The 23,520-nt window shown below is 34.5% G+C and overlaps 5 protein-coding genes across 9 annotated transcripts; 2 read left to right on the top strand and 3 right to left on the bottom strand.

Annotated features, from left to right (window-relative positions):
- Positions 1-3,075: 3,075 nt before the first annotated feature.
- LOC109798394 (polyol transporter 5) lies at positions 3,076-6,999 on the top strand. Of its 2 annotated transcripts, none has more exons than XM_020358647.3 (3): positions 3,076-3,284; positions 3,421-3,767; positions 3,860-6,999. In XM_020358647.3, exons 1-3 carry the CDS (start codon positions 3,170-3,172, stop codon positions 4,940-4,942), a joined length of 1,545 nt encoding a protein of 514 aa, XP_020214236.1. In that variant the 5' UTR covers positions 3,076-3,169; the 3' UTR covers positions 4,943-6,999. The 2 variants fall into 2 exon arrangements, with proteins under 2 accessions (XP_020214236.1, XP_020214235.1); XM_020358646.3 differs by having other exon boundaries at positions 3,079-3,290.
- SULA (NAD(P)-binding Rossmann-fold superfamily protein) lies at positions 5,564-10,894 on the bottom strand. 4 transcript variants are annotated; one of them, XM_020358648.3, is made up of 13 exons: positions 10,650-10,891; positions 10,523-10,576; positions 9,903-9,978; positions 9,456-9,515; positions 8,989-9,107; positions 8,393-8,437; positions 8,154-8,232; positions 7,893-7,954; positions 7,123-7,225; positions 6,825-6,885; positions 6,460-6,530; positions 6,021-6,160; positions 5,564-5,933 (listed from the first exon to the last, which is right to left on the bottom strand). In XM_020358648.3, the coding sequence occupies exons 1-13, from the start codon at positions 10,725-10,727 to the stop codon at positions 5,832-5,834; spliced, it is 1,050 nt and encodes a 349-aa protein (XP_020214237.1). In that variant the 5' UTR covers positions 10,728-10,891; the 3' UTR covers positions 5,564-5,831. The 4 variants fall into 4 exon arrangements, with proteins under 4 accessions (XP_020214237.1, XP_020214238.1, XP_029127127.1 ...); XM_020358649.3 differs by having other exon boundaries at positions 10,523-10,571; positions 10,650-10,883; XM_029271294.2 differs by lacking the exon at positions 10,523-10,576 and having other exon boundaries at positions 10,650-10,894.
- A 1,649-nt stretch (positions 10,895-12,543) lies between these two features.
- On the bottom strand, positions 12,544-14,619 carry LOC109799070 (V-type proton ATPase 16 kDa proteolipid subunit). Its single transcript, XM_020359559.3, has 3 exons — positions 14,425-14,619; positions 13,350-13,635; positions 12,544-13,074 (listed from the first exon to the last, which is right to left on the bottom strand). Exons 1-3 carry the CDS (start codon positions 14,498-14,500, stop codon positions 12,942-12,944), a joined length of 495 nt encoding a protein of 164 aa, XP_020215148.1. The 5' UTR covers positions 14,501-14,619; the 3' UTR covers positions 12,544-12,941.
- Positions 14,620-14,831: 212 nt separating this feature from the next.
- LOC109798653 (NADP-dependent D-sorbitol-6-phosphate dehydrogenase) lies at positions 14,832-18,504 on the top strand. Its single transcript, XM_020358998.2, has 6 exons — positions 14,832-15,016; positions 15,254-15,348; positions 15,475-15,592; positions 16,010-16,142; positions 16,711-16,930; positions 17,141-18,504. Exons 1-6 carry the CDS (start codon positions 14,884-14,886, stop codon positions 17,369-17,371), a joined length of 930 nt encoding a protein of 309 aa, XP_020214587.1. The 5' UTR covers positions 14,832-14,883; the 3' UTR covers positions 17,372-18,504.
- On the bottom strand, positions 18,176-22,289 carry LOC109799194 (3-oxo-5-alpha-steroid 4-dehydrogenase family protein). The gene is made up of 6 exons (XM_020359734.3): positions 21,960-22,289; positions 21,467-21,804; positions 19,286-19,520; positions 18,754-18,849; positions 18,602-18,673; positions 18,176-18,503 (listed from the first exon to the last, which is right to left on the bottom strand). Exons 1-6 carry the CDS (start codon positions 22,155-22,157, stop codon positions 18,399-18,401), a joined length of 1,044 nt encoding a protein of 347 aa, XP_020215323.1. The 5' UTR covers positions 22,158-22,289; the 3' UTR covers positions 18,176-18,398.
- Positions 22,290-23,520: the final 1,231 nt, after the last annotated feature.

The following is a 23,520-nucleotide window of genomic DNA, read 5'->3' as shown; positions in this document are numbered from 1 at the left end:
CTAAGAATTTTTAAGTTAAAAGATTTGAACTGATTTATTCAAATAAAATATTTAAAAAATGATAGAAATTCAAATGAAGGCAAATTTTAAGAATTTCATGTTTCTTAAATTTTTTAAATACTCCATCCAAACACACTGTTAAGTTTTTAAGTTTTAATTTATTGGATTAAATAAATATTTGAAGTCTTAGACTTTTTTATGTATACAATGTGAATAACTCAAAGATGTTTTCATTGAAATTATTTGATTTTTATAATATGTTTATGGACACATTAAGGAACATTCTTAATATATTTTATTGAAGGTGTTTTAATTATTTAAAAAATATTAAAAAAATTTCATGTTTTAAATATAATAAATACATTCTAATAAAAAAAAGATATTTTTTAATTAATATTTATAAGCAAAAATTTGGGTTTTTTTTAATATAATTTGTGTATGTTTCGAAGGGCTTTAATGGATGGGAATGATTCATAAATATTACATTTTTGTCACCCTTGTTTTATTGGTTTGATTGGAAAGTGAACTAAAAATTAAACATCTTATAAGGAATTTAGTAAATGTTTGAAAAAAAAATACTAAATCTAATTTCTTTCATTTTGCTCAAATGGAGGTGAGGAGGGCGACGATTGGGGCGGCTAAACCAATGGGATCACAAGAGAGTTGCAACTTGACTGAGTTCAGGAGATACCATGCCCCTCGATTTAAGGGAGATACAAATTTGAAGGTGGATGATCACTGAATCTGTGACATGGAGAAGATATTTAGGGTGATGGGGTATCATGATGAGAGGAAGTTGACTTATGTGGTATATATGCTAATAGGGGAAGCATAGTGCTGGTGGAGGAGTATTTAACAAATGTTGGAAACTCGAGGAGTAGTGGTGAACTAAGAGTACTTCAAGTAGGTGTTCTTCAAGAAGTACTTCCATGATAGTGTGAGAAACACTAAGAAGGTGGAGTTTAGATTGCATCAAGGGAATATGACAATTTTTGAGTATGCGATGGGGTTTGAACACCTAACTCATTTCTACTCATAGGCTATTTCTAAGGCTTGAAGATATAGAAAGTTTGTAGAGGGACTGAGGCATAAGCTGAAAAAGTGGTGGTGCCTATGGTCATTATAGAATTTTCGACCTTTGTGGAGAAGGTGAAGATTGTTAAAAGGCTTGAGTGTGGAGGCCGAGTTGGGAAGAGTCAAGAGGGGCCATCTAGGTCAAGAGAGGAGGTCAACATATGATACCTTATGATAGACCTTCTTAGCAGTAGGGGGTTCTGTTGTGAGGAGACCTTAGTCTATTCCTTAGAATTGAGCTTAGGGTGGAGCTTCAGGCATTTGATGTTATAAATGTGGAGGAGCTCATTTCATCAGAGATTGCCCTCTAAGCGAATAAGTGTTTTAGATGTGGCCAATTAGGTCATATTTCTAAAGACCGCACAATAGAGGCTAGGCAACCCAAAGGTGTTCAAAGAGTAGAGAGACTTACTACAACTAGCAGGGTGTTTGCCTTATTAGGAGTTTAGGCTTCCACTTCTACAAATTTGGTGAAAGGGAAGGGAAAAACTATTGGTAAGGATGTTATCGTATTGTTTGATTATAGAGTTATATATTCATTTATTTTGTATGATTGCGTTGAGAGGTTGGGTTTGATTGTGTCTACTCCAACTTTGACCTGTGATTATTTCTGAGTTGTTTGTGAGGTGTCTGATAGAGGTGTTTGATAGGAAGTACAAGGTGAACTTAATTTGTTTGTCTATGGTAGAGATTGACATAATATTAGGAATAAATTGGTTATCCGCTAATCACATTCTTATACATTGTATTAGGTAGGAGTTGGTGTTCCCTTAGATTGAGGATGAGGTGTTGGTGTTAGCCAAGCAAAATAATGATTTGTTGAGGGATGGGGCTTAGTGTTTTATGTTGTTTATTACTTTGATTGTTGAGAATAAGAAGTAAATAAGTGGGATTGAGGTTGTTAGAGATTTCCTATAGATGTTTTCGAATGAAATGCATGGGTTACCTCCTACTAGGAAAATTGAATTTAGGATTGACTTGGTTCTATGTGCGGGCCTAGTGTCAATATCCCTATAAAATGACCCCAACTAAGTTGAAGAAGCAAGTGGAGGATTTGTTGGAAAATTGGATGGTGAAACCTAGTATAACTTTATAAGGTGCTCCTATTTTATTGATGAAGAAGAAAGATGGAGAAGTTAGGTTGTGTATTGATTATAGGCAATTGAACCCTAAATCTACTTGTCGCCCCACCTTAGGTGGGGCGAAGGAGGCCAAGGCGTACAACCTATTTTTACTTGACGAGCCACCTGCCTAGACTTGTTTTTAGTAGTTGACGACGATATAAATCTAAACTGGTTGAACATACTCATTTTGTCATCCCTAAATTTAAGTTTTTTTTTTTTTAGTCATTATCCATACTTTGTTCTCATAATGACATGTGAACAAATTTGTTGATTTATACTACACTCTCTTCTAATAGAGAGAGACAATTTTGTTTGATAATATTTTAGTGATTTTTTTAAATTCATTTTTATTTTGAATATTTATTATTTTTTATGAAATTAAATCTTGATCAGACATTAAATGGGTAGATGTTTGTATGATTGTGCATGCAAGAATTTTTCTTTTGTGTGATAGATTTATACATAATTATATATTATAGATAGAATTAAATATCATTAGGGTTCCTAAAAATGTATGTAACCAACACTTTAATTCCTAAAAATAAAGAAAATTTAAACAAATTCTTCGCAACTCTAGTTATTTCATTTAAATTCTTAATTAAAAATAACTATTTGATATTATTTTTTATCCTTAAATATACATTAATATTGTTATTTAAGTCACAACATATAAATTTTAGATTAAAATAAATAAAAATCTACATTTTTAAGAATTTTTTTTCTTTGAATCTGTATACTTTGAATAAAAAGAATGGTGTTTTTAGCCATTATAGATAATAGAATTTTTTTTTCTTTGATAATTGCTCGTTTTACTCAAGAGTGAAGAGTGATGATTAAACATAGAAAATGGCATCTTTGTGATAGCGACAAGGAACGTGCCTTGACGTAACTCCAATTATACATGGTCAGTAACAAATAGAACACTGCCTACTTCTGAACCAACACAAACTTGATCATCCTCTTCAACAAAGATGGCTGTGGTCGAAGCTGCATCTCCCACAACTTTTGATCCTAAAAACAAGCCAAAAAGGAACAAGTTCGCTTTGGCCTGTGCCATTTTGGCTTCAATGACTTCAATCCTATTAGGTTACGGTCGGTAGTACTAACTACGATTTCGTTGCACTTACTCATTGCTTCTTTACTGTTCCTTCCTAATACCTACTATACTCATTGTTTTCATTTTCGACTTGCTCATTGTTTTCATAATAATGACTGTGCACAGATATCGGAGTGATGAGTGGAGCAGCTCTGTACATAAAAAGAGACCTGAAAATTTCGGACGTGCAAGTCGAAATCATGAACGGCATCATAAACCTCTACTCTCCGGTAGGTTCCTTCATCGCCGGCAGAACCTCCGACTGGATAGGCCGCCGTTACACCATTGTCCTCGCCGGAGTCATTTTCTTCGCCGGCGCCATCCTCATGGGACTCTCCCCTAACTACGCCTTCCTCATGTTCGGCCGCTTCGTCGCCGGCGTCGGCATCGGCTTCGCCTTCCTCATCGCCCCCGTCTACACCTCCGAAATCTCCCCTACCTCCTCTCGTGGCTTCCTCACTTCCCTCCCCGAGGTACGTTAACCTAAACCAAACCTAATTCACATAATGCACGCAAAACATAACAATTCATACAGCAATTTATTTATGCGATATGCGATATATAGGTGTTTTTGAACGGAGGAATTTTAATCGGTTACATTTCGAACTACGGATTTTCTAAATTGCCACTTCGGTTGGGTTGGCGACTCATGCTTGGAGTCGGAGCCGTTCCGTCTATTTTCCTAGCTGTGGCGGTGTTAGCTATGCCGGAGTCGCCACGGTGGCTCGTTGCGAAAGGTCGATTAGGTGAAGCCAAAAGAGTTTTGCACAAAATCTCCGATTCGGAGGAAGAGGCTCGGCTAAGGCTAGCCGATATTAAACAAACATCTGGGATCCCCGACGACTGCGACGACGACGTCGTTTCCGTCACGAAGCGGAGTCACGGCCACAGCGTGTGGAGGGAGCTTTTCCTCCATCCCACGCGCGCGGTTCGTCACATATTCATCGCGTCGCTGGGGATTCATTTTTTCGCGCAAGCGACGGGCATCGACGCCGTCGTTTTGTACAGCCCGAGAATCTTCGAGAAGGCGGGGATAAGATCCGACAACTACCTTCTTTTGGCCACCGTGGCCGTTGGGTTTGCGAAAACCGTTTCCATTTTGGTGGCCACGTTTTTGTTGGACCGGGCCGGGCGGCGCGTGTTGCTTTTGTGCAGCGTTGGCGGGCTGGTGCTCTCGCTGACCACCCTCGGGGTGAGTCTCACTGTGGTGGACCATTCGCGGACCACGCTGACGTGGGCCGTTGGGCTGAGTCTCGCTGCGGTGTTGTCCTACGTGGCCTTTTTCTCGATTGGGTCGGGGCCCATCACGTGGGTTTATAGCTCGGAGATCTTCCCGCTGAGGCTGCGGGCCCAGGGTGTGGCTATTGGAGCCATGGTGAATAGGGTCACTAGTGGGGTCATATCCATGACTTTTCTGTCGCTTTATAAGGCTATCACTATTGGCGGTGCTTTTTTTCTGTTTGCGGGAATCGCTGTTGCTGCCTGGGTCTTTCACTACACGCTGCTCCCCGAGACACGTGGGAAGACTCTTGAGGAAATTGAAGGGTCGTTTGGTAATTTCTGGTGGAAACCCAAGGCTGAGGTAGCTAAAGCTACCGCACAAACGGAACTAAAAACCATTGGCCAAACTTCCACAAACGTGGATTAGGATAAGATGTTAACTGATAAGGTGTCGTACTGTCGTGATAGGATTGAAGTTTTCATGGTAAATGTAGTTATCTCTTAAAAAAAGCATTGTAAAGTAAATCCTGATATTACAATATCACTCTTCATGTACGAGCCATGCACAGTAGTTATTAATATTGTAATCTTTCTAGAAAAAAGTTGGTGAACAATAACTTTTTTTTTTTTTAGTTTTAGTTATTATCAAGCGAAAATTGCACCAATTATAATTTTATAATATATATTCCTAGCCTACTAATTGTATAGGTGAGTGACCGGATCCGTAGAAGACTACGCCATTTTTATCTGGATCTATTCACGTGAAATTTTAATATTTTAAGTAAAGGTTGAACTTTTTTCTTTCGTGATAATTGAATTAACTATCTCAACAATTTGAGCTCTTCAATAAAGACGCGTGAATCATTCTGTCTCTAATAATATATACAACTTTTACTCGCGTTGCGGTAGTAATTGAAATCGAAAATAATGGAGTAAGTCACAACTGGGGAAGAGCCTGTATTGAAATTTTGATTAGAATATATTTTTGGGATGAAAAGGAAAATAAACGTCGTGTTTTGACTTCTGCTTACCTTATGAGGAAGACATGGGTGATCAATATGATGTCGTGTTTATTTATTAATATCCTATAACAAGCGGTATTGGTGTGTTTATTTATTAGTTACGTTATGATAATTAGCTACAATTCACATGAATGACATGATCAAATAAAAGGTTGACTACAATCCAGCCATATCTTCAAAGGTATACTGCTTTCAAAAATCTGAATACGGTGAATGCCACTAATGCCCGGAAAAGGCTGATGAAGCACGATTCAAAAGAATAAAGAATATAGCAGTTGGTATGCCAAAATCGCTTCAAGAAAGAATTGCTTTAAGGGCATCCTTCACGTAAGGATATTTGAATGGGAAACCCAACTTCTTAGCTTGAGTAGGAACCACTCTCTGCCCATCTAAAACCTACAAAGACATGTGTTCATTTAAAGGAGGAATTCATGCAAAAAGTTATGTAGACTGAGAACAAATTAACCAGAGATGATTCCTTACCACAGTAGCACCTTCTCCAAGGACAGCCTTGAGCGCAAAGTCGGGTACCGGCAGCCATGAAGGACGACCCAAGACATGTCCCAGCTGCTCACACAACTCTGCCAATCGCACAGGATTTGGTGCAGTTCCATTGATAACACCTAATACAAACATTCATGATAATGCGACAAGTTCATTAATTAATTAAGATTGAAGTAACTAGACAGAAAATATAACCACATGAAATATATCCATTATGTTGCCTTGACGATGTGTAGTTTGGCTGGCAGTAATCTCAAAAGGAATAGCATAATTTACTGTTAATGTAATAGGTGGAAAATGGATAATCCTATTATACGAAGTCTATGTTATATCCAATCTCCACCGTCCGTAACTCATTTGCAATTTTTTAAAGAATTTTGATAAATTTTGTTTGTAGTGATGGGAGGGAAAAATTCACCTTTGTAAGATGGATTTGATAGCGCTTCATATATTAAATTGACAATGTCATCCAAATGAATCCAGGAGAACCTGTACGAAAGAGTACAAAAAACTCAACTATGACATGTATCTAGAGATTAAAGACAAACTAAAACTCACCTCATAACACATTTGTACCACGATACTAGTAAATTGAATTTAACATTAGAAATAACTACACATCTTATTATCAATAGTCAAGCTATATATAATATATAAGGTGGTTTTGCAGTTTACAAAACACATCAGGTTGGAGTTGACAATTGCTCCATGAACAGTGTCTAAGAATGAATTAACAGTACTACACAGCAATCTCTTACAAGCACAAGAAACAGAGTGTAATACCATTGTTTTCCAGAGCCTAGAGGCCCACCAGCAAACAAGTTGAATAAAGGTATCATTTTAGCTGCAGAGACTCAAAGATGTAATTGTCAGTTAAACCCAAACAATATCATGAATTTCAAGAGTTATAAATCATTTATAGTTTTTGTTTTCAAAAAAAAAAAAAAAAAAAACATAAGTCCTACATTGTCCACTTATCTTGTTAAAAGACTAAGACCAATAAGCTTAACAAGGTAAGTGGACAATGTACGATGTCAAATAGTATATTCAATGACAGAATTATGTAATTTAGAAGCAATACCTAGTGCTCCACCATCTTTACCAAGAACAACACCAATGCGAATTAGAGCCACTCTAACATCTCCGTTTACCTTTAGGGCTGTGGATTCCCATTCCCTACAAACCTGAACAGAAGCTATAGTTGTAAATTGTCAAATGTTCCATCTATTTGAATAAACGTCTTCAGGGTTAGGAAGTTGGATAAAAGTAGTTCCAATTTTTCTTAACCACTGCCTTCGCTTAATTTGTATATTTTGTACTAGACAGTTTAAAGGTTCAGAGTCTCAAATGTTCCTTTGTATGGTAACTAATAATCAAAGAGAAATTTGGGATTATAAAGTAGAAATTGGGTTCGTTTTGCACTTTTAACAAACTAACAAATGTTGGTGACTTGGTGTTTTCAAGTGACTTAAATACCCAAAACCAAGGTCGACTGGTTTCAATATGCTTTTTCCGACTTGAACATATCAAATTCATTGAACCGAATGATCAGAAATAGCTTTTTCAAAGGAAAAAATAGACAAAAGCAATGCATATGGTACATCAATTAATGATCAATATCCTTAAACACCAAAGTATATAAACAGAAGCTAAATAGCTAATAGATTCAACACCATCTTCTTATCAAAACGTTAATCAAGAAAGATCAATATCCTTACGAAATTCACTAGTAATACTCTCAAAATATTCCATTGCAAATCAAACATGTTTTTGCCTATTTTCTCATGAGATCTTAAGATATTATATTTTTTTGCAATAGTAACAAAAACGTTTTTTTTTTTTTTTTTTTACCTCAGCCAAGTAATCCTTTCCTGATGGACTTTGTTCATCAAAGACTTGTGTCTCACTGCTACCTGAACATATTAAAGTGGAAGGAAAATGGAAAAAACTTTCTTTGTTTGCAAAATAATGCACAGTTATTAAACAATCAGTGACTATAAAACATGCTTCAAATATAGTTACATTTGCTATGCATTAAACAACAGATAATACTAATCACCAAGCAAGAAAATGACCGACAAGTATTGAACCAGTTTTGCAATACAAACATACCATAATAACCAACAGCTGTTGCACTAACAAAAACTTTAGGTCGAATATCATCTGGTGCACTGTTTATAAATTCTACAACCTTTGCTACGAAATAAATAGGTCAGGAAGAATAAGCAATGTTTTATGTAAATACATGTGGCTTATGTTGATGCACATATATTTAACCAACAGAAAAAAAAAAAAAAAAAGGAGAGAATATATTTATTTCTATTATTCGTCAATGGGAAATGTATGCTTACCTTCGAGGTCACTCTAATCCTGCTTTGCTTGATTTCCTTCTTTATCTGCAGCATTAAGATGTGTATAACGTGTTTGGAATTATGCATGGGCTAATTTTACCAGCATCCAGATGAAGGTAGGTGAAAAATAGAAAGACATGTATGTGTATGTATAATCTGTAACCGGCTTAAAGAAATAATGTTCAGCATTTTACAATTTATTACACCAGCGTTCAAGATAGCAAAAGTTGCCAAATATAAATTAATATATTATTTATATTTCAGTTTTTTGTTATTTCAATAAAATTTTAAAAATTGTAAATGAGGCCAACTGGCCAAGGTGTCCAGCCCAACAAGAAAAGAAAGACATAGACTGGCAGCAAGAAACAAAAAATCAAATTATCTTGAACAGAGACAAGACAAAAACATTAAAAGAAAAATACCTAATATCAGTAATATGTCTTAAACTCTTAATAACCACCTTCTAGGTGTAAATTGAAGTCAATCATTTTAGTGGAAGCATAACAAATATATCAAAAAAGAAAAATAACTATTATCGTTTTGATTAACAAAAAAAAAAATCATTTTAGTGGAAGTGATAAGAACATGGCAATAACCTCAGGAGACCATCGGGTACTTATGGGCAATCCAGCTAAATTCACAACCCCCGTTGAGCGCTGAATGCTATCTTTCCATTCTATCTCCTCTGCAATCTTGATTCCTGGAAAGTCTTTTGCTGTAGATACCAGGGTAAAATTAACCAATTAATCCGAAGTTTAGTATAATTTTGACTCAAGGAAAATAAAATTAGAATTTCAATACCGGAGAAATCCAAATTATGCAAGAATTGAAACCAACAAAATATATATTACTTCATTACTGAAGAAATCCAAGTTATGCAAGAATTAAAACCAAAAAAATATATATTACTTATAAATTGAAGGTACTCTGCTACTAGTGAAGTTGATGTGTCACTTTTAAGTTTGAACTAAGGTTTGCAGTTGCAAATGAGTTTTACTCAGTATTCTTTTGCGTAGTGCGAGTGTTAGTGCACATTAATAGCATTAATTTATTACCTTCTTACCCGGAAAAATTGTTTCTGCTTTAGATTTAGATCGCGTCAAGACATGAACACTATGATTGTCTGCAAATATTGTTATTTGAGACAGCAAGTTAGTTTAACTGTTTACACATATACCAGCAGAAGCTGAGAATTCAATTGGTAAATAAAGGCAAGCAAGAGTTTAACAAAATCCAGGCACTAAAGGGAAGCAATTAAGTTCAAAAGATGCAAACATTTACCACTTGTTTAAGTTGAGGCTTTAAATTTATATGTAGTATATGTTTTGCAAAATATGAGGAAATGACGAGGACAACACAACCACAGTGCACCTTTCAGGGTAAAACTTATCTAGGACTGGACAAAAAAGGCTGAAATCTTGATATACAACAGAGCACTGGGAAAATGCTGCATATCATATCAAAAAACATATATAAATGGGGTCTAGTAAGCTAGAGAACAGGGCATAACCTGCTTGCAGTCTTTGCACCAACCTTTTACCAATAAATCCGGTTGCTCCAGTTATAGAGATGATCATTTTATTTCCCTGCAAAAATACTCTTTAAGTGATAACAATCTTGAAGAAACCTAAACTAAATAACCAGTTAGAAAAGCCAAAACTGAGAACAGCATATTCTTAATGTGCAAATTACCAATATAATGTTTAGCAGAAATTATGGTTACCAGACACAGAAGCCAAATGTATTCTTGTGGATCTTAAAGTAAATATAAGAAATTATTAATACTTAACAAGGTATAAAAAAATTGCATTGCTCATCCCTCAACAATTTTCGGCTCATGATCTGTTGTTAGGTTGAAAGGTGAAAATCTTAATCTTAGGTGGCACCACATTAAAACGGAGCCAATGACATCCTTACTTTGAACATTGATAGCTAATAATCCTAACCCAATACCAGGTTTCTTAAAGCAAAGTAACGAGAAGCCTAGGTTGATTGTTAGCTGACAAAATTAACAACTATTAACAGTTCCATGTTGGGTTTTACCAATTACCACGTCTGACATCCCACGCAAAAGCAAAGAGAACGAGTAGAACACAATTTGGCACTTGGAATGGAATGAGTGGGTAATACCTTGGAGTCTTGATCAGAGACACAGAAAACCTTGAAGGTCCTAGCCTCTCTGGTCTAGTAAAATGGAGTGGGTATAAGTGAGGAATGCAAAAAGTGAGAAAGGAAAAGGGTCAACGAATGAGCTTACAGGGAGTGGTCGAGGAAGGTGAAGGGATGGAGAGATGGTGTGCGACCATGTCAGAGCTGTGGCTCCACACATTTCCATTAAGAATTCACCAGAATTTGAACTTGTTAACCAAGATTATGACTCTTAGCAACGAGATGAAGTGTGTGTAAATAAACTATTCTCGCAACATTTCGTGTTTTATTTGGAGCCACACCAACGCCCCTTCTCATATCTATCCATCACTCCCTTTGAGTTGCTGTGATTGGACGGACCATAGACTGTTCGTACGCGAAGCCTTGTCCAGCAATTTTTTGTTTTTTACTTTTCAAAAACATGTTAAGAAAATATTTTTTGTTTCGGTTAGCGTCACATGTTTTATTTGTAGCGTCAAAATTAAATTCAGTTAAATTAGAAAGACTAATGAAGAGAAAAATATGTATGAAGACTAAAAATCTATAGCTTAAATATATTTTTAGTTTTTAATTGTAAAGGCATTAAATTACGCCAACGATATCTTGCTATGTTGATATCGTAATTCAATTTGTAATTTAGAAAGGCTGGATGCCATGATGATCTTAAATGTTCGATTTTTCACTTGATTACCGATGCTTTTCCCTTTGGCTATATAGGAGCATGTACCGGAGAAGTTTATGTTGTAGTAATAAGTGAGATAACTGAGGTCACAACAAAAATAAAAATAAAAGGCTCGAAACTGCAAAACTAACAAGTACTTAAAACTCGAAACTCGGAGCCCAAAGAAAGGAGAGAAAAGAAGCTGTGTTTTTCTGTGTCTTTCCCCTTGGACTGATGCCAGTATATACAGGAACAGAAATGAGTACCAGCCGCATCAGCCATAACCACGAGAATTAAATGCAACTAAAGAGTAATAAAACTTTTTAATATGTAATTAATGACCAACAGTCAGAAAATTAGACTATTAAATGAAATTGTAAATAGTTAATTTGGAAGATGCTAAAACTCTAAACCTTAAAACCGTTACGTTTTAGATAACCTCTTAATTTTCTAAATAACTTAAAATAATTAATTAAAAACAAAAACTGCAAAAAGCCCTTGGGACAAATAGACTGATTTGAACGTCAAGCCTTTTTGGTCTATGTTCATGCCCAACACTGTTACTAGTCTTTGTATATCTATACTACAACTTGACATATAAATCATTCTCTAAAGGTAATACTCACCTTGATTGTGATTATAGGAAACAAATGTAAAATATACTGTATCTTGTTTCTTATATAAAAGACCAGAAGGAGTACTGACCAATACGAGACTTCATGCCTTTTGCTATATCTTAATATTACATCAGTTTAATCAGTGACATGGGACTAGAACCTATAGTATAAAATACTGGGCGCACCATAAACCCAAAAACAATTACTGATGCCAGAAGATTTGCGATTGAATTTAAAGAAACCAACCATAAACAAAGTGAAAGGTACATAACTCCCTGTATTAACAAATATCGACAGACTAACAATTTCAATTCAAATAAAATTGTTGGGAAGTAAAATTAGTAAGATATAAATAACAAAATGTGCTGTTAACGCAATAAAGTAATAACCAAAGATATAAAAAAATCTTACAAGAAATGGGAGCCAAGGAGCAAGTGACCAGTGTTGACGGTTCAAAAGTAAAGAATATCTTATCTAATTTGTTACACGTGACTAGAGTGCATAATTAAAAGAAAAAAATATCCAAAATTTGATGTATAACAAAACTCTTATTTATTGAGTAATTTCGTTGTATTTCTTTCAGAAAAACATTCTAGCACATCCAAAATTAGTAGTATACTGACACTTTAATACAAAAGTTCACTTATCGATCTAAATTTCTGTTGAGTAAATGTATTTCATATTCCCTGCCTGCTTCAACAATCATCAAATGGTTCAACATAATATTAGAATACTCAAAATGCTCTTTTATTGAGAAGATCCATGTCGATTAGGATTATACAACTGACCAAAACACAAGGCAAGGTTTAGCTACACCAGCATCCAATATTAAAAGACCCGTTACTACATATAAATTACAAAGGCTTATGGCAGCAGCAAAAAAATTGAAGACTAAGATCATATGGCACAAAGGGGGAAAAAGAAGCTTAAGAAGCTTTATTAAGCAAAGACTACTTATACAAACACAAAAATGACTGGTGCAGCTACTGCTTTCACACAAGTATTTGTTAAATCCTCCAAGTGGACATCACTAACCTCACAACTAACAATTTACCCCCATCGTCCTCACAATAAGGTTAAAACAGATTGGGAGATTTAAAGAATATTTTGCAGCACATCTTTCTTAATCAGCTCTAGACTGACCAGCACGAGAAGAGAGAATAATACCAACAATGAGACCATACAGGGCAAGAGCTTCAGCAAAAATGAGGATGAGAATCATTCCAACAAAAAGTTTTGGCTGCTGCGCATTGGCCCTGCGGAAGAAGATTAATTGTTCAAATTAAGAATTTTATTAGCAATCACTATAAAAGCTATATCCCTGTATCAAATCAAAAGCAAAATATACGTTGCATCAAGGATCGCAGGTCTATTGATAGAAGACAAAGCTATTGCATTAAGTATCACCATGAAATCAATAGACTTCAGTTCAGAATAAGAGCAAATCAGGTAAAATAAAGAGTTCACCAAATTAAATCAAATCAGTATTAACTTCAATCATAGATGCGATACTAAGGCAGAAGAATTATACCTAACACCAGCATCACCAACAATACCAATAGCCATGCCAGCAGAGAGACCGGCCAACCCACAGGCAAGACCAGAGGAGAGATGAGCATAACCATCAAAGAGGTAATAAGATTTGGCCTTGGGATTAATACCAGTACTGATAATAACAGCAATAATCAGACCATAAATACCCAAAACTCCAGCCATAACAACAGGAACAATAGACTTCATCACCAGCTCCGGTCTCATCACACCCATCGAAGCCACGCCCACCCCACTCTTTGCTGTGCCATAGGCAGCTCCCATACCTTCCTCCATCAATTCAAACAACTCTTAGTAAGATAAATCTACAGAAAACACAGAACTAACAAAAATTTGTTCACAATTCCTTTTTTTTTTCAGTAGGAAACTAGGAATTACAATGAACACATCCAGGTTCAAATCTAGGATCTTGAACATTCTACCTAGGAATAATTCCTTTTTCTTTCTTTATAATAGTTTATATAATAACTATTTACCAACAAGATGTTCACCTTAATGATACTAGACTCTGTCTATTTAAGTAATGTCTCAAGTTCTAGGCAAGGCTTGTCTTGTGCATAGAAAAAAAATATTATTGAGAAGGGAAACAATGATGGAGATTAGTCATGGTCGAAGCCGGTGTATATTTCTTACCAATAAGATGGTTAAAAAAAATATACATAACTATTAAACAGTTCTACGATCAATTTCAACAATCAAAAGCAACTTCAATAGACTTATTTGGTCCACCGAGTTCCAAGTTCGAACCAAATTAACGAAGATTCTAACAATAACTAAGAGAAATGACTATTGAGCCACGAGATAAAACTTCAGCGTTCATATGTAAATAGTAAAACTAAAACTACAATTCGCGGTAGCTTATTGTATCCAACAAAAAACAATTGCTCCACGGAAACTACCAAAGCACAACTGAATCAACAATCATAACATTATTTTTTTACATGCAACGGATCAAATAGCGCATCGAACGTTAAAATTTCCTGATAAAGCGAAGTTCAAAAAAGATCACGAAAACACGAGCATAGATCTAATCGAGAAATTAGGGATTTAATTACAGGAGAAGACGAGTGCAGCCGCGGCTCCAAGGAAGCCGAAAAATGGTGCCGTCTCATCGCCGCTGAACGGAGCCATTATCGCTGCAACGACGTCGTATAGATCTGATCGGAGAACTGAGATATTCCGATTTCCGCACAGAGAGGTTCCACTTCCCGATCTCTGTTACCGTACACTGTGGAGGGGAAAGAACCATTTCCTTTATTTTATAGTTAGTTAATAGTTAATTACCCACCCCTTACGGTGCCGGGTACAAAATAACCCGAACCGGATTTAACCGGCCCAGTGTAGTTGTCATAACGCGTGCTTTTAATGGGTGTTGTCCTCAGTGGGCTATGTTTTATCATGGGCTTGGGCTTTTAAGACTGTGGCCCATTGGTCCGAAATTGAAGCATAAGAGATCACGGTCACACACACTTGCGGTGTAGTTGAGCTGAGTGAAGGAGGAAGAGAAGAAAGGCATGGCGATAACACTCAACAATGGCTTCAAGATGCCCATCATTGGATTGGGTGTGTGGCGCATGGAAGGAAAAGAAATCAAGGACCTAATTCTCAATGCCATTAAAATCGGTTATCGCCATTTCGATTGTGCTGGTATTCTATTTTACCTTCTTTCTTTTATTGGATTCATAATAGTTGAAAGATACTTTCTTTTGAAATATTCTTATTCTTATTCTTGTGATTCTCGTCCCTTTTATTTTGTTAGACTAACCCCACCAAAACTGTTGATTGATTAAAGTCAAAACTTAATTTATTGTTGATGCATTTACATGGTGATGTGATGTGTGGATAAAAGCATATGGTGGTTGATGAGATTTGGATGTGTTGCAGCTGATTACAAGAACGAAGCAGAAGTTGGAGAGGCGCTTAAGGAGGCTTTTGATAGTGGTCTTGTGAAGAGGGAGGACCTTTTTATTACCACCAAGGTTAGTTTCACAACAATTCCTGTTGGGTTATCTTGTTTGTTTGTGATTTGTTTTGGTCATGATAATGATGATTGGTCTGAGTCAGATAATTACTATCTTACCCTTTTTCTTTCAATATGATTTCAGCTTTGGAATTCCGATCATGGACACGTTCTTGAGGCGTGTAAAGACAGTCTTAAGAAGCTTCAGTTAACTTATCTAGATTTGTATCTTGTTCATTTTCCTGTTGCCGTAAGGCATACTGGTATGTCCGTTTCTTACGCGTCCCTTTAATTTATCTTTTGTGCATGTATAGTAACAATTATAATTATCCAATAGGTTTTGCTTCTTACGAATAAAAAAAATTAACATTTTTAAAGTAGTGATCTAACTAGCAGAGTGTTTTAACGTGAAAATACAATGAGCTTGAATTCCATGGCACCGGATCACGATTATACCTCTACTCAAGAGTCAAAAATGTTTTTGAACCCTTTTTTAACGCAGAATCTCTGTTTCTTTGATGGTTTATTTCTCTTGTTCTTCTGTGTTCATGTATGTTATATACTTCCTACTTTGCGAAATTAGATCCTATCATATAAATTTGTCTTGGATTTTTAACAAATGATTTCGTGCGCATTTAATGTCTTCTAATATGACTTTGACATATTTCACATGCATGCAGGAGTTGGTAATACTTCTAGTCCTTTGGGTGATGATGGGGTCCTGGACATAGATACCAGCGTATCCCTGGAAACTACCTGGCATGCGATGGAAGATCTTGTTTCATCTGGCTTGGTTCGCAGCATAGGGATCAGGTGCAATTTGGTGCTGCAAAAAAGCTTGGCTATCTATGCTCTAGTAGATGCTCCAGATATTCTTTTTTATGACTACAGTTTATGGATAAGTTTTATCCAGTCATTCAGAAACAGTAAAATCAAAAAATGAATAAAGATAAAAAAATAAAATAAAAAAAAAACCAGTCTTGTTAAGTTGAGTGTGGACATTGTGACATCCTCTCATGTATCATTAGTCACATGATTTTAATTTCTCACTCCAACTCCTACATGAAAGTTTATATTATTTTAGCATGATTAATGACTTGCAAGTTGCAACCAAGTATCTCTGCAAATCAACTGTGTAACTTGTATGGTACACATTCTATATTCTTTATATGCTGGGTTTTTCACTCTAGCATCACCTACACCCTAGTGTGATAAGACTTGATTGTTGTTGGTTTCTGTTAGTATAACATACCATTATGAAAGAGGAATGTATTGCCTAATCCATCCATGTTTGAATTTATGATCTAGATGTTCGTAGTATTGACTTGAGATGCTTGATTCTTTTTAATGAAATTGCATTCTAACAAAAAGCTATTTGCAGCAACTATGATATCTTTCTGACCAGAGATTGTTTAGCATATTCCAAAATAAAGCCTGCTGTAAATCAGATTGAAACTCATCCGTACTTCCAGCGTGATTCTCTAGTCAAATTTTGTCAGAAGCACGGGATTTGTGTCACTGCTCACACTCCACTAGGAGGTGCTGCAGCAAACAAAGAATGGTTTGGTTCAGTTTCATGTTTGGATGACCAAGTTTTCAAAGTGAGTTGTCAATACTAGTTTCCATAACTGCCTGGCATTGTGTATGTTTGGATGCACGTCCAAGTGACTTACGTTTAAGACGTGAATTAAACGTGATTTTTGAAGAAATTAGACATGAATCCAAACACGCACATTGTCTATCCAAAAACAGTTAGCAGCCCAGAAAGTGATGTTGACTAATTTGAGGGTATACCATTTCTTTGATTTCAGGCTCTGGCTGAAAAATACAAAAAGACTATTGCCCAGATTGCTCTTCGCTGGGGCATTCAAAGGAACACTGTGGTCATTCCTAAAACATCAAAACTGGAGAGGTTGGAAGAGAACTTTCAGGTTTTTGATTTTGAGTTGTCTACAGAAGACATGAAGATCATTGGAAGTATAGATAGAAAATATAGAACTAATCAACCAGCTGTGTTTTGGGGCATAGATCTGTATGCATGAGAATACCCTTCCAAAATCCTAAGTTTGTATGGCGATCCCTCTAATATGCAGAAATATCATGGCTCTTTGACCTTGAGACTTGTGTTTGCATTCAGATTATGTATAAGCTGATCTTCCAGGTACCTTAGTAGCTCATTTGATTCAGATATGTCGTTAAGTTACTTTCTTGGCCCATATCAAATCTTGTGGACTAATTAAGGGAGATTTCAGAATATTTTGTTACTTAATTCGTTTTGCTTTTTTTTTTTTCGGTTAATTCAGAATGCTTTCTGTATGCATGGATCAGTTTTTTTTTTTCCAAAAAAAAAAGAAGATAAAACTAAACCTAACTATTTTACAAAAGCAATTCGGATTAAGTCCGAACGAACTTGCATAACAAAAATAATTTGGCTCGGTATTTTCTCTAACAATTTAATTTTATGGTTTAAATCGGTTTAAAAATGATCCATTTCGAGTTCAGCTTTTTTTTTTTTCCCTAACTCCTAATTATTGGACTATCAAATCCAACGTGGATGCTCGGTAGATTGATTCTTGGGAGAGTCAAATTTAACTGAAAGGAAAATGTATTGAAGTCAAAATTCGCAATACTAGTTGTAATTATCATGACAATGAGATTTTGGATGATTTAGCTGACCACTCAACCAAAAGCAATGTAAACCGCGGTTTTCAGTATCAAAAATGATATTTGTACACAATTTATATGATTACATTACTTGTTTTAAGATAATAAAATTATCTTGGCATCACAAGGTCTTAGAAACGAATGAGTATTTTAAATAATAACAATTCTCTGGAATTTCCATATTGAATGCAATCATAAGGTTTATTTTGGCGGTCAAATATATAAGATAAAACAAGACTTGATATGAAGTTGAACTTTTACACCCCAAAAAAGAAAACCAGAACTTAGATATTTCGAGTAGAAACTTCTTTAAACTAAAATAACTAATTTAAACAAGTATACCTTCAGAAATAATGAAGCTATTTGCTGCCATCAATTGTGATAATTACACATCATCTCACAATCTCACAGAATGAATGGAATTATAGCAAACCGATTACTTGGATAATCTTCAAATTTCTGACGATACCAGCTATGTGTTTCCACAGCTGCAAATGATAGGTTTGCTACCTGTACCCAATAAAAGAAATATGCAAAAAGCAAATCAAAATCAAAGATTGTTTGTTTAAAACATTAAAACCTTGCCAAATCTGCAAAGGACATATTACCACAAAAACAAAAAGTAGCCAGATTGTTAGGTTGGTTCCTCCAGTAGCGACCACAAAACTAGCGTATATAACCTTCATCATCATCAAATGTTAGGCTCATTCGTAACAGCCACAACAGTAGAAATTATAGAGACGAAGACAAAGTGGCTTACGATTTCAGAGAGATAATGTGGAGAGGAGACGATCTCAAACCAATCACCACGAGGTATTACATATTCCTCTGCTTGTCTTGAATGTCGTAGAGAACCCTGCCAAAATTATAAAAAGACAGCCTCACGACAATTGATTGCAACAATGTTAAGATAACTTAATCCACCTCGTTACAAAAATGACATATTTGCATTAAACTTCCAACATTTCATTTTAAAAAATGATTGCATGTAGATATTAGTTTACAAAATGCCAAACAAAGTTCCACATGAAAAGTAAATGAAGATAATATATATATATAAATATATATATATATATATATAAAATATTTCTGCGACCAAATTCACCATCTACTGCATGTGGGTACCATTACTATTATATAATATAATATCAGTGATATGATATGAAAATAAATAGCAATTAGAAGCCATGAAGATATAAATGATAGTTCATGATAGAAACTAGAAGTTATGAAGCCGTGGTTTCACTGATCAAACCAAAGATTTAGATGTCAATCAAGTACATGATGCATACAAGAATCTTATGGCACTGAAGTTGATGAATCCAACCCCATATGAAAACAGCTGCACCAATCCAATGCTTCCACCCAAGCCTGAAGAGAGGATTCACAACTTGCCAGAATTCTAATTCTGTTACTTGCATCTGATTCTTGCCCTTGACAATGAACTCGGTCAGGAGATTTCCTAGGTAGTTAAAGACCTCTACTGCACAATCGCCACACAGCGAGAGTGGTGCTGCTATGTAGAAACTAGCTTCAGAAAAATACGAATCAGTCATCATTTTAGTATTTTCTGGAGGACAACCAGTGATAATTAAGAAGTACAAATGAAGGATGTGATGCAATTAATATTTATGTAATATTATATCATCTAAGAACACAGGTGTGAACCTTCACCACTTCAAATAACCAGAAAGATTGAAATTATATTAGATTGCACATCAACAAGTAATACCAGTACTCCAAATCTATCTGGGACTAGTCACTCTTATATAACATTTAGTTCACATGTGAACAAACAAATGGAATTAGTGATTCCCAATTGCAATCTTCTACTTCTTTCCTATGCTTGTTTTCCCATACTAAATCCAAAGTTTACAAATTCACAGCCTAAATCCAAATGCCAATTATACCTGTTCTATTAAAACAATCATAAATATTTTCGGATGAGAACTATCATAATAACTTCACAATTAGAAGACACGAGACCTTACATTAATGCTTCAGATTATCGAAATAAGAATGGGGGAAATCTTTTCAGGAAAGCATGTTAACATGTTTATGTGAATTCAACAATAAATTCAGAAAAAAAGTAATTGACCATATTAAACAAAGTCATAAAAGAGAACAATAATCAAAATATACATGTTCTGTTTTTCTCATTATATGCTAGAACAATGTTGTTCCAAGCTCCACAGCATGCTCATCCCCACAAAAGTTGAGTCCAAAAATGCTTTATGATGAAGCCAAATTTGAATAAAAGAGAACCAACATCATACTTTAATATGTCATATTGTCTCTCAAGTTATACATACGTGCACCGAATAGAACAGACATCTATGGAAAGTGATAGCAATATACTCCCCAAAACACTCATTTTAGTTGAAATTCATGTGGAGCCTACTAGTTTAACAATGGGACCCACCAAATGAGAAATAAAATCCATATATTCAGTGAGACCCAAATGAATTTCACATACATACTACCAGGAAAGCATGTATATAAAAGAGAGCATCAAAGAGTGTTACCAACATTTGTTGACATTTAATTACAGCAATTCATTCATGTCAGAAATTATACCAACTCAACTTTCAAAAATATAGAAGGCCCATATAATTTCAGACCACCCAATCAATCTATAATTAGGGATCCATCCCAAGGAATTTAACAGGAAGCAACAGCCTTCTCATGAAAACTGTAACCAGAATCGCGTTGTTTACCCGCAGCATAAAATAGGCATTTCACATTATTAATTCAGCATAGTAAAAGCAATTTCCAAACATCAAAAAGCAATTGTAAGTGAAGCAAATTGAGAAACAATCAATAAAGAACAAACTTACGCAAAGTACCATAGATACTGTTGGTGTTGTTCTACAATCGGAATTAAAATTTTACCTCGGTAATATTGAAGGATAACCTTACTCCTTGAGTCTCTGTTTTTACCTTTCCTGTAATTTCATTTCTTTACTCTTACTTTTTTGGTTGTAAAGCAGTAGGATAGGAATATTCCTTCTGTTATTTCTTGAAATTACCTGCTCTAGTTATTTAGACCTACAGCTTCTGTTAGAAGCTGTTAGATCCATATCTATTAGATTACATTATGTATTCACAAGGAAAAATAATGAAATAAATATTCATCCTGAATTCACCTTCTTAACTCTAATAGGTAATATGCATCTAATTCTTGTCGAGATGAAACTCTAAGTCTGATGGAAAAACAGCATCAACCGTATCTATAATAATACTATATCTAAGTTCTATCCAACTAAAATACAGGATCATAGTCATAGTCATAGGTAATAGTGACAGGTAATGTTGATGATGTTATCCGATCAAAATTGAAATTTTATCTATAATGCGTGTTGACCTTTAATGAAACACATTATCATAAAGAACCTTCAATTCTGACTAAAAAAACATCACTTAAGCCCATAGGACTGCATGTAAGAGATTTAACCATGGATTAAAAAACTCACAAATATCCAAGGAGATAACCAAAGACATGCATGCGAGCAGAAGGGCTGTAGTTAAAAACGTAAATGCTCTCATAAAGGCGTCTAAGCACTTGAAGTTCCATCAACAGAAGCATGAAAACAGATTGCCAAGCCACATATCCCTTCCTCAATTTAGCCGAACCGGTTCTTATAGTAGAGCCCCCAGTCAAGAAGCTTGTAATAGTGGAGTAAGAAAACGGCTCTGCAACAAGCGGCACCATGCTGTACGCATAAGCCCAAGTCGCAACAAGCAGCAACGTCGTCCACACAACAGCCACAGCGTAGAAGTGCAAGAAGAATCGTTGCGGAATGGTGAATTTCTGCAACACACAGAGCACGGTAAACGCTTCGTTTCATCACTCACTCACATCATTATAAATTCCTACTAGCGTGCATCTTTGTAGAAAGTTTTTTTGCAGTGAAAATGGGGAAAACGTGAAAAGGAGTAAATACATGAATGTGAAAGTGGTGTTACTTGGGAGGAGTGCATGATTTTGCCTCTCCTAGCGAAGCCGATCAGGGTGCGACGGAGCCAAGTGAGGTTAGAAGTGGGAATGGAAGCGATGATGATGGGTAATGTGGCAGCCAGCCATGCCAACCTCAGCATTTGAAGGAGAAGCCCTTCATCCATTGGTTGGTGATGATGATGATGATGATTATGGTGATAAACCATGGCTTTTACGTCAATTTATTCAAGTGCCAGAGAGAGAGATACGAAGCGTGAGGTAAGAGAATTAACAAAAATGTTTGGGTGCGTAAAGGGAGGAGTTAGGGATCTGCTATGGTCACAACAATCTTTCATTTCATTCTCCTTCTTAAATACTCATCTGTTCATTTTTTTTTTTAATAAAAGACTTATCTTTATATTTATTAGTATTTTTTTTTTTTTATGTACATAGTACATGTAGTCCAAAGATGACATTAAAGACTAATTCTACGCAGTATCATTAATATTAATTATTCTCAATTATTATTTAATTTTTTATTCATTTATATATTTATAACTACTATATGTATTATATTATTATAGAGTAAAAAATAAAAAGTCTACGGGAACGCCGTTGATTAAAGTTTTTTATTTTTATTAGTTAAAATTTGAAATTAAATCTAATTTTTTTTATATTTTATATTTTTTTATACTAAATTACATTGATACATAATTTCATTAAAAAAATTTAAATAAGTTGGTACATGGCTCTAATCGTACATGAAAATTAAATGTATGTAATTAATTTTTTAGTACGTATAAAACTGATTTTTCTACTCTATGTCTATATTTAATGACTAATTTCTATTTTGATGTACATGTTATTTTTGACAATTTTAATTATTTATAAAAATTATATGATAATAACTAATAAAGGTCACAAAAGTCTTTATATATATAAAAAAATATCTTTAAAATTATCACGAAATTACAATAATTATGCACTAGCCATGTGCTACTAAAGGAAGACACGAAAAAAACATGAAATGTCTTCTCTTTCACTAGATATATATAAGTCTAGAAAAAATAGTGTAAGTAGGTTGGTTAATTTAATTAATAATATTAAATTATTAACAATATAATTTTTTTCTAAAATTATCTTTAATATTTTTAAAATAATAGTATTTTTCTTCATTATATTATTTATCATCTTATTAATGTTTGTAAACTGTGTTTAATTACTTTCTAAGAAAGAAATAAATTGTTTTATTAATTATTTATATTTATTATTTTTATATAAAAACTTATTAATCATTAATGAAAATATTTTTAAAAATTAATTGATTTCTATATATTAAATGTGGATGACTATCTTATGGAAAATCAATTTTATAGAATATTTATTAAGTATAAATATTTTTACAAATTCACTTTTATATAATTTTATTTTATATTTATGAATTTAATTTTACTATTTTTAAAATAAATTACTATTCATTATAAATTATTTATTTTAAATATAATTTATATGTTAAAAATATCTATTTATATAAATATAAAAATTTAATTTATATTTTAAATATAATATTTATTTCTATATAATGTATTA

This window comes from Cajanus cajan, chromosome 8, assembly GCF_000230855.2.
Source record: "Cajanus cajan strain Asha chromosome 8, NIPB_CcT2T_4, whole genome shotgun sequence".
NCBI lineage: Eukaryota > Viridiplantae > Streptophyta > Magnoliopsida > Fabales > Fabaceae > Cajanus > Cajanus cajan.
Note: the sequence above shows the minus strand (reverse complement) of the source record. Positions and strands in the feature narration are given on the sequence as shown.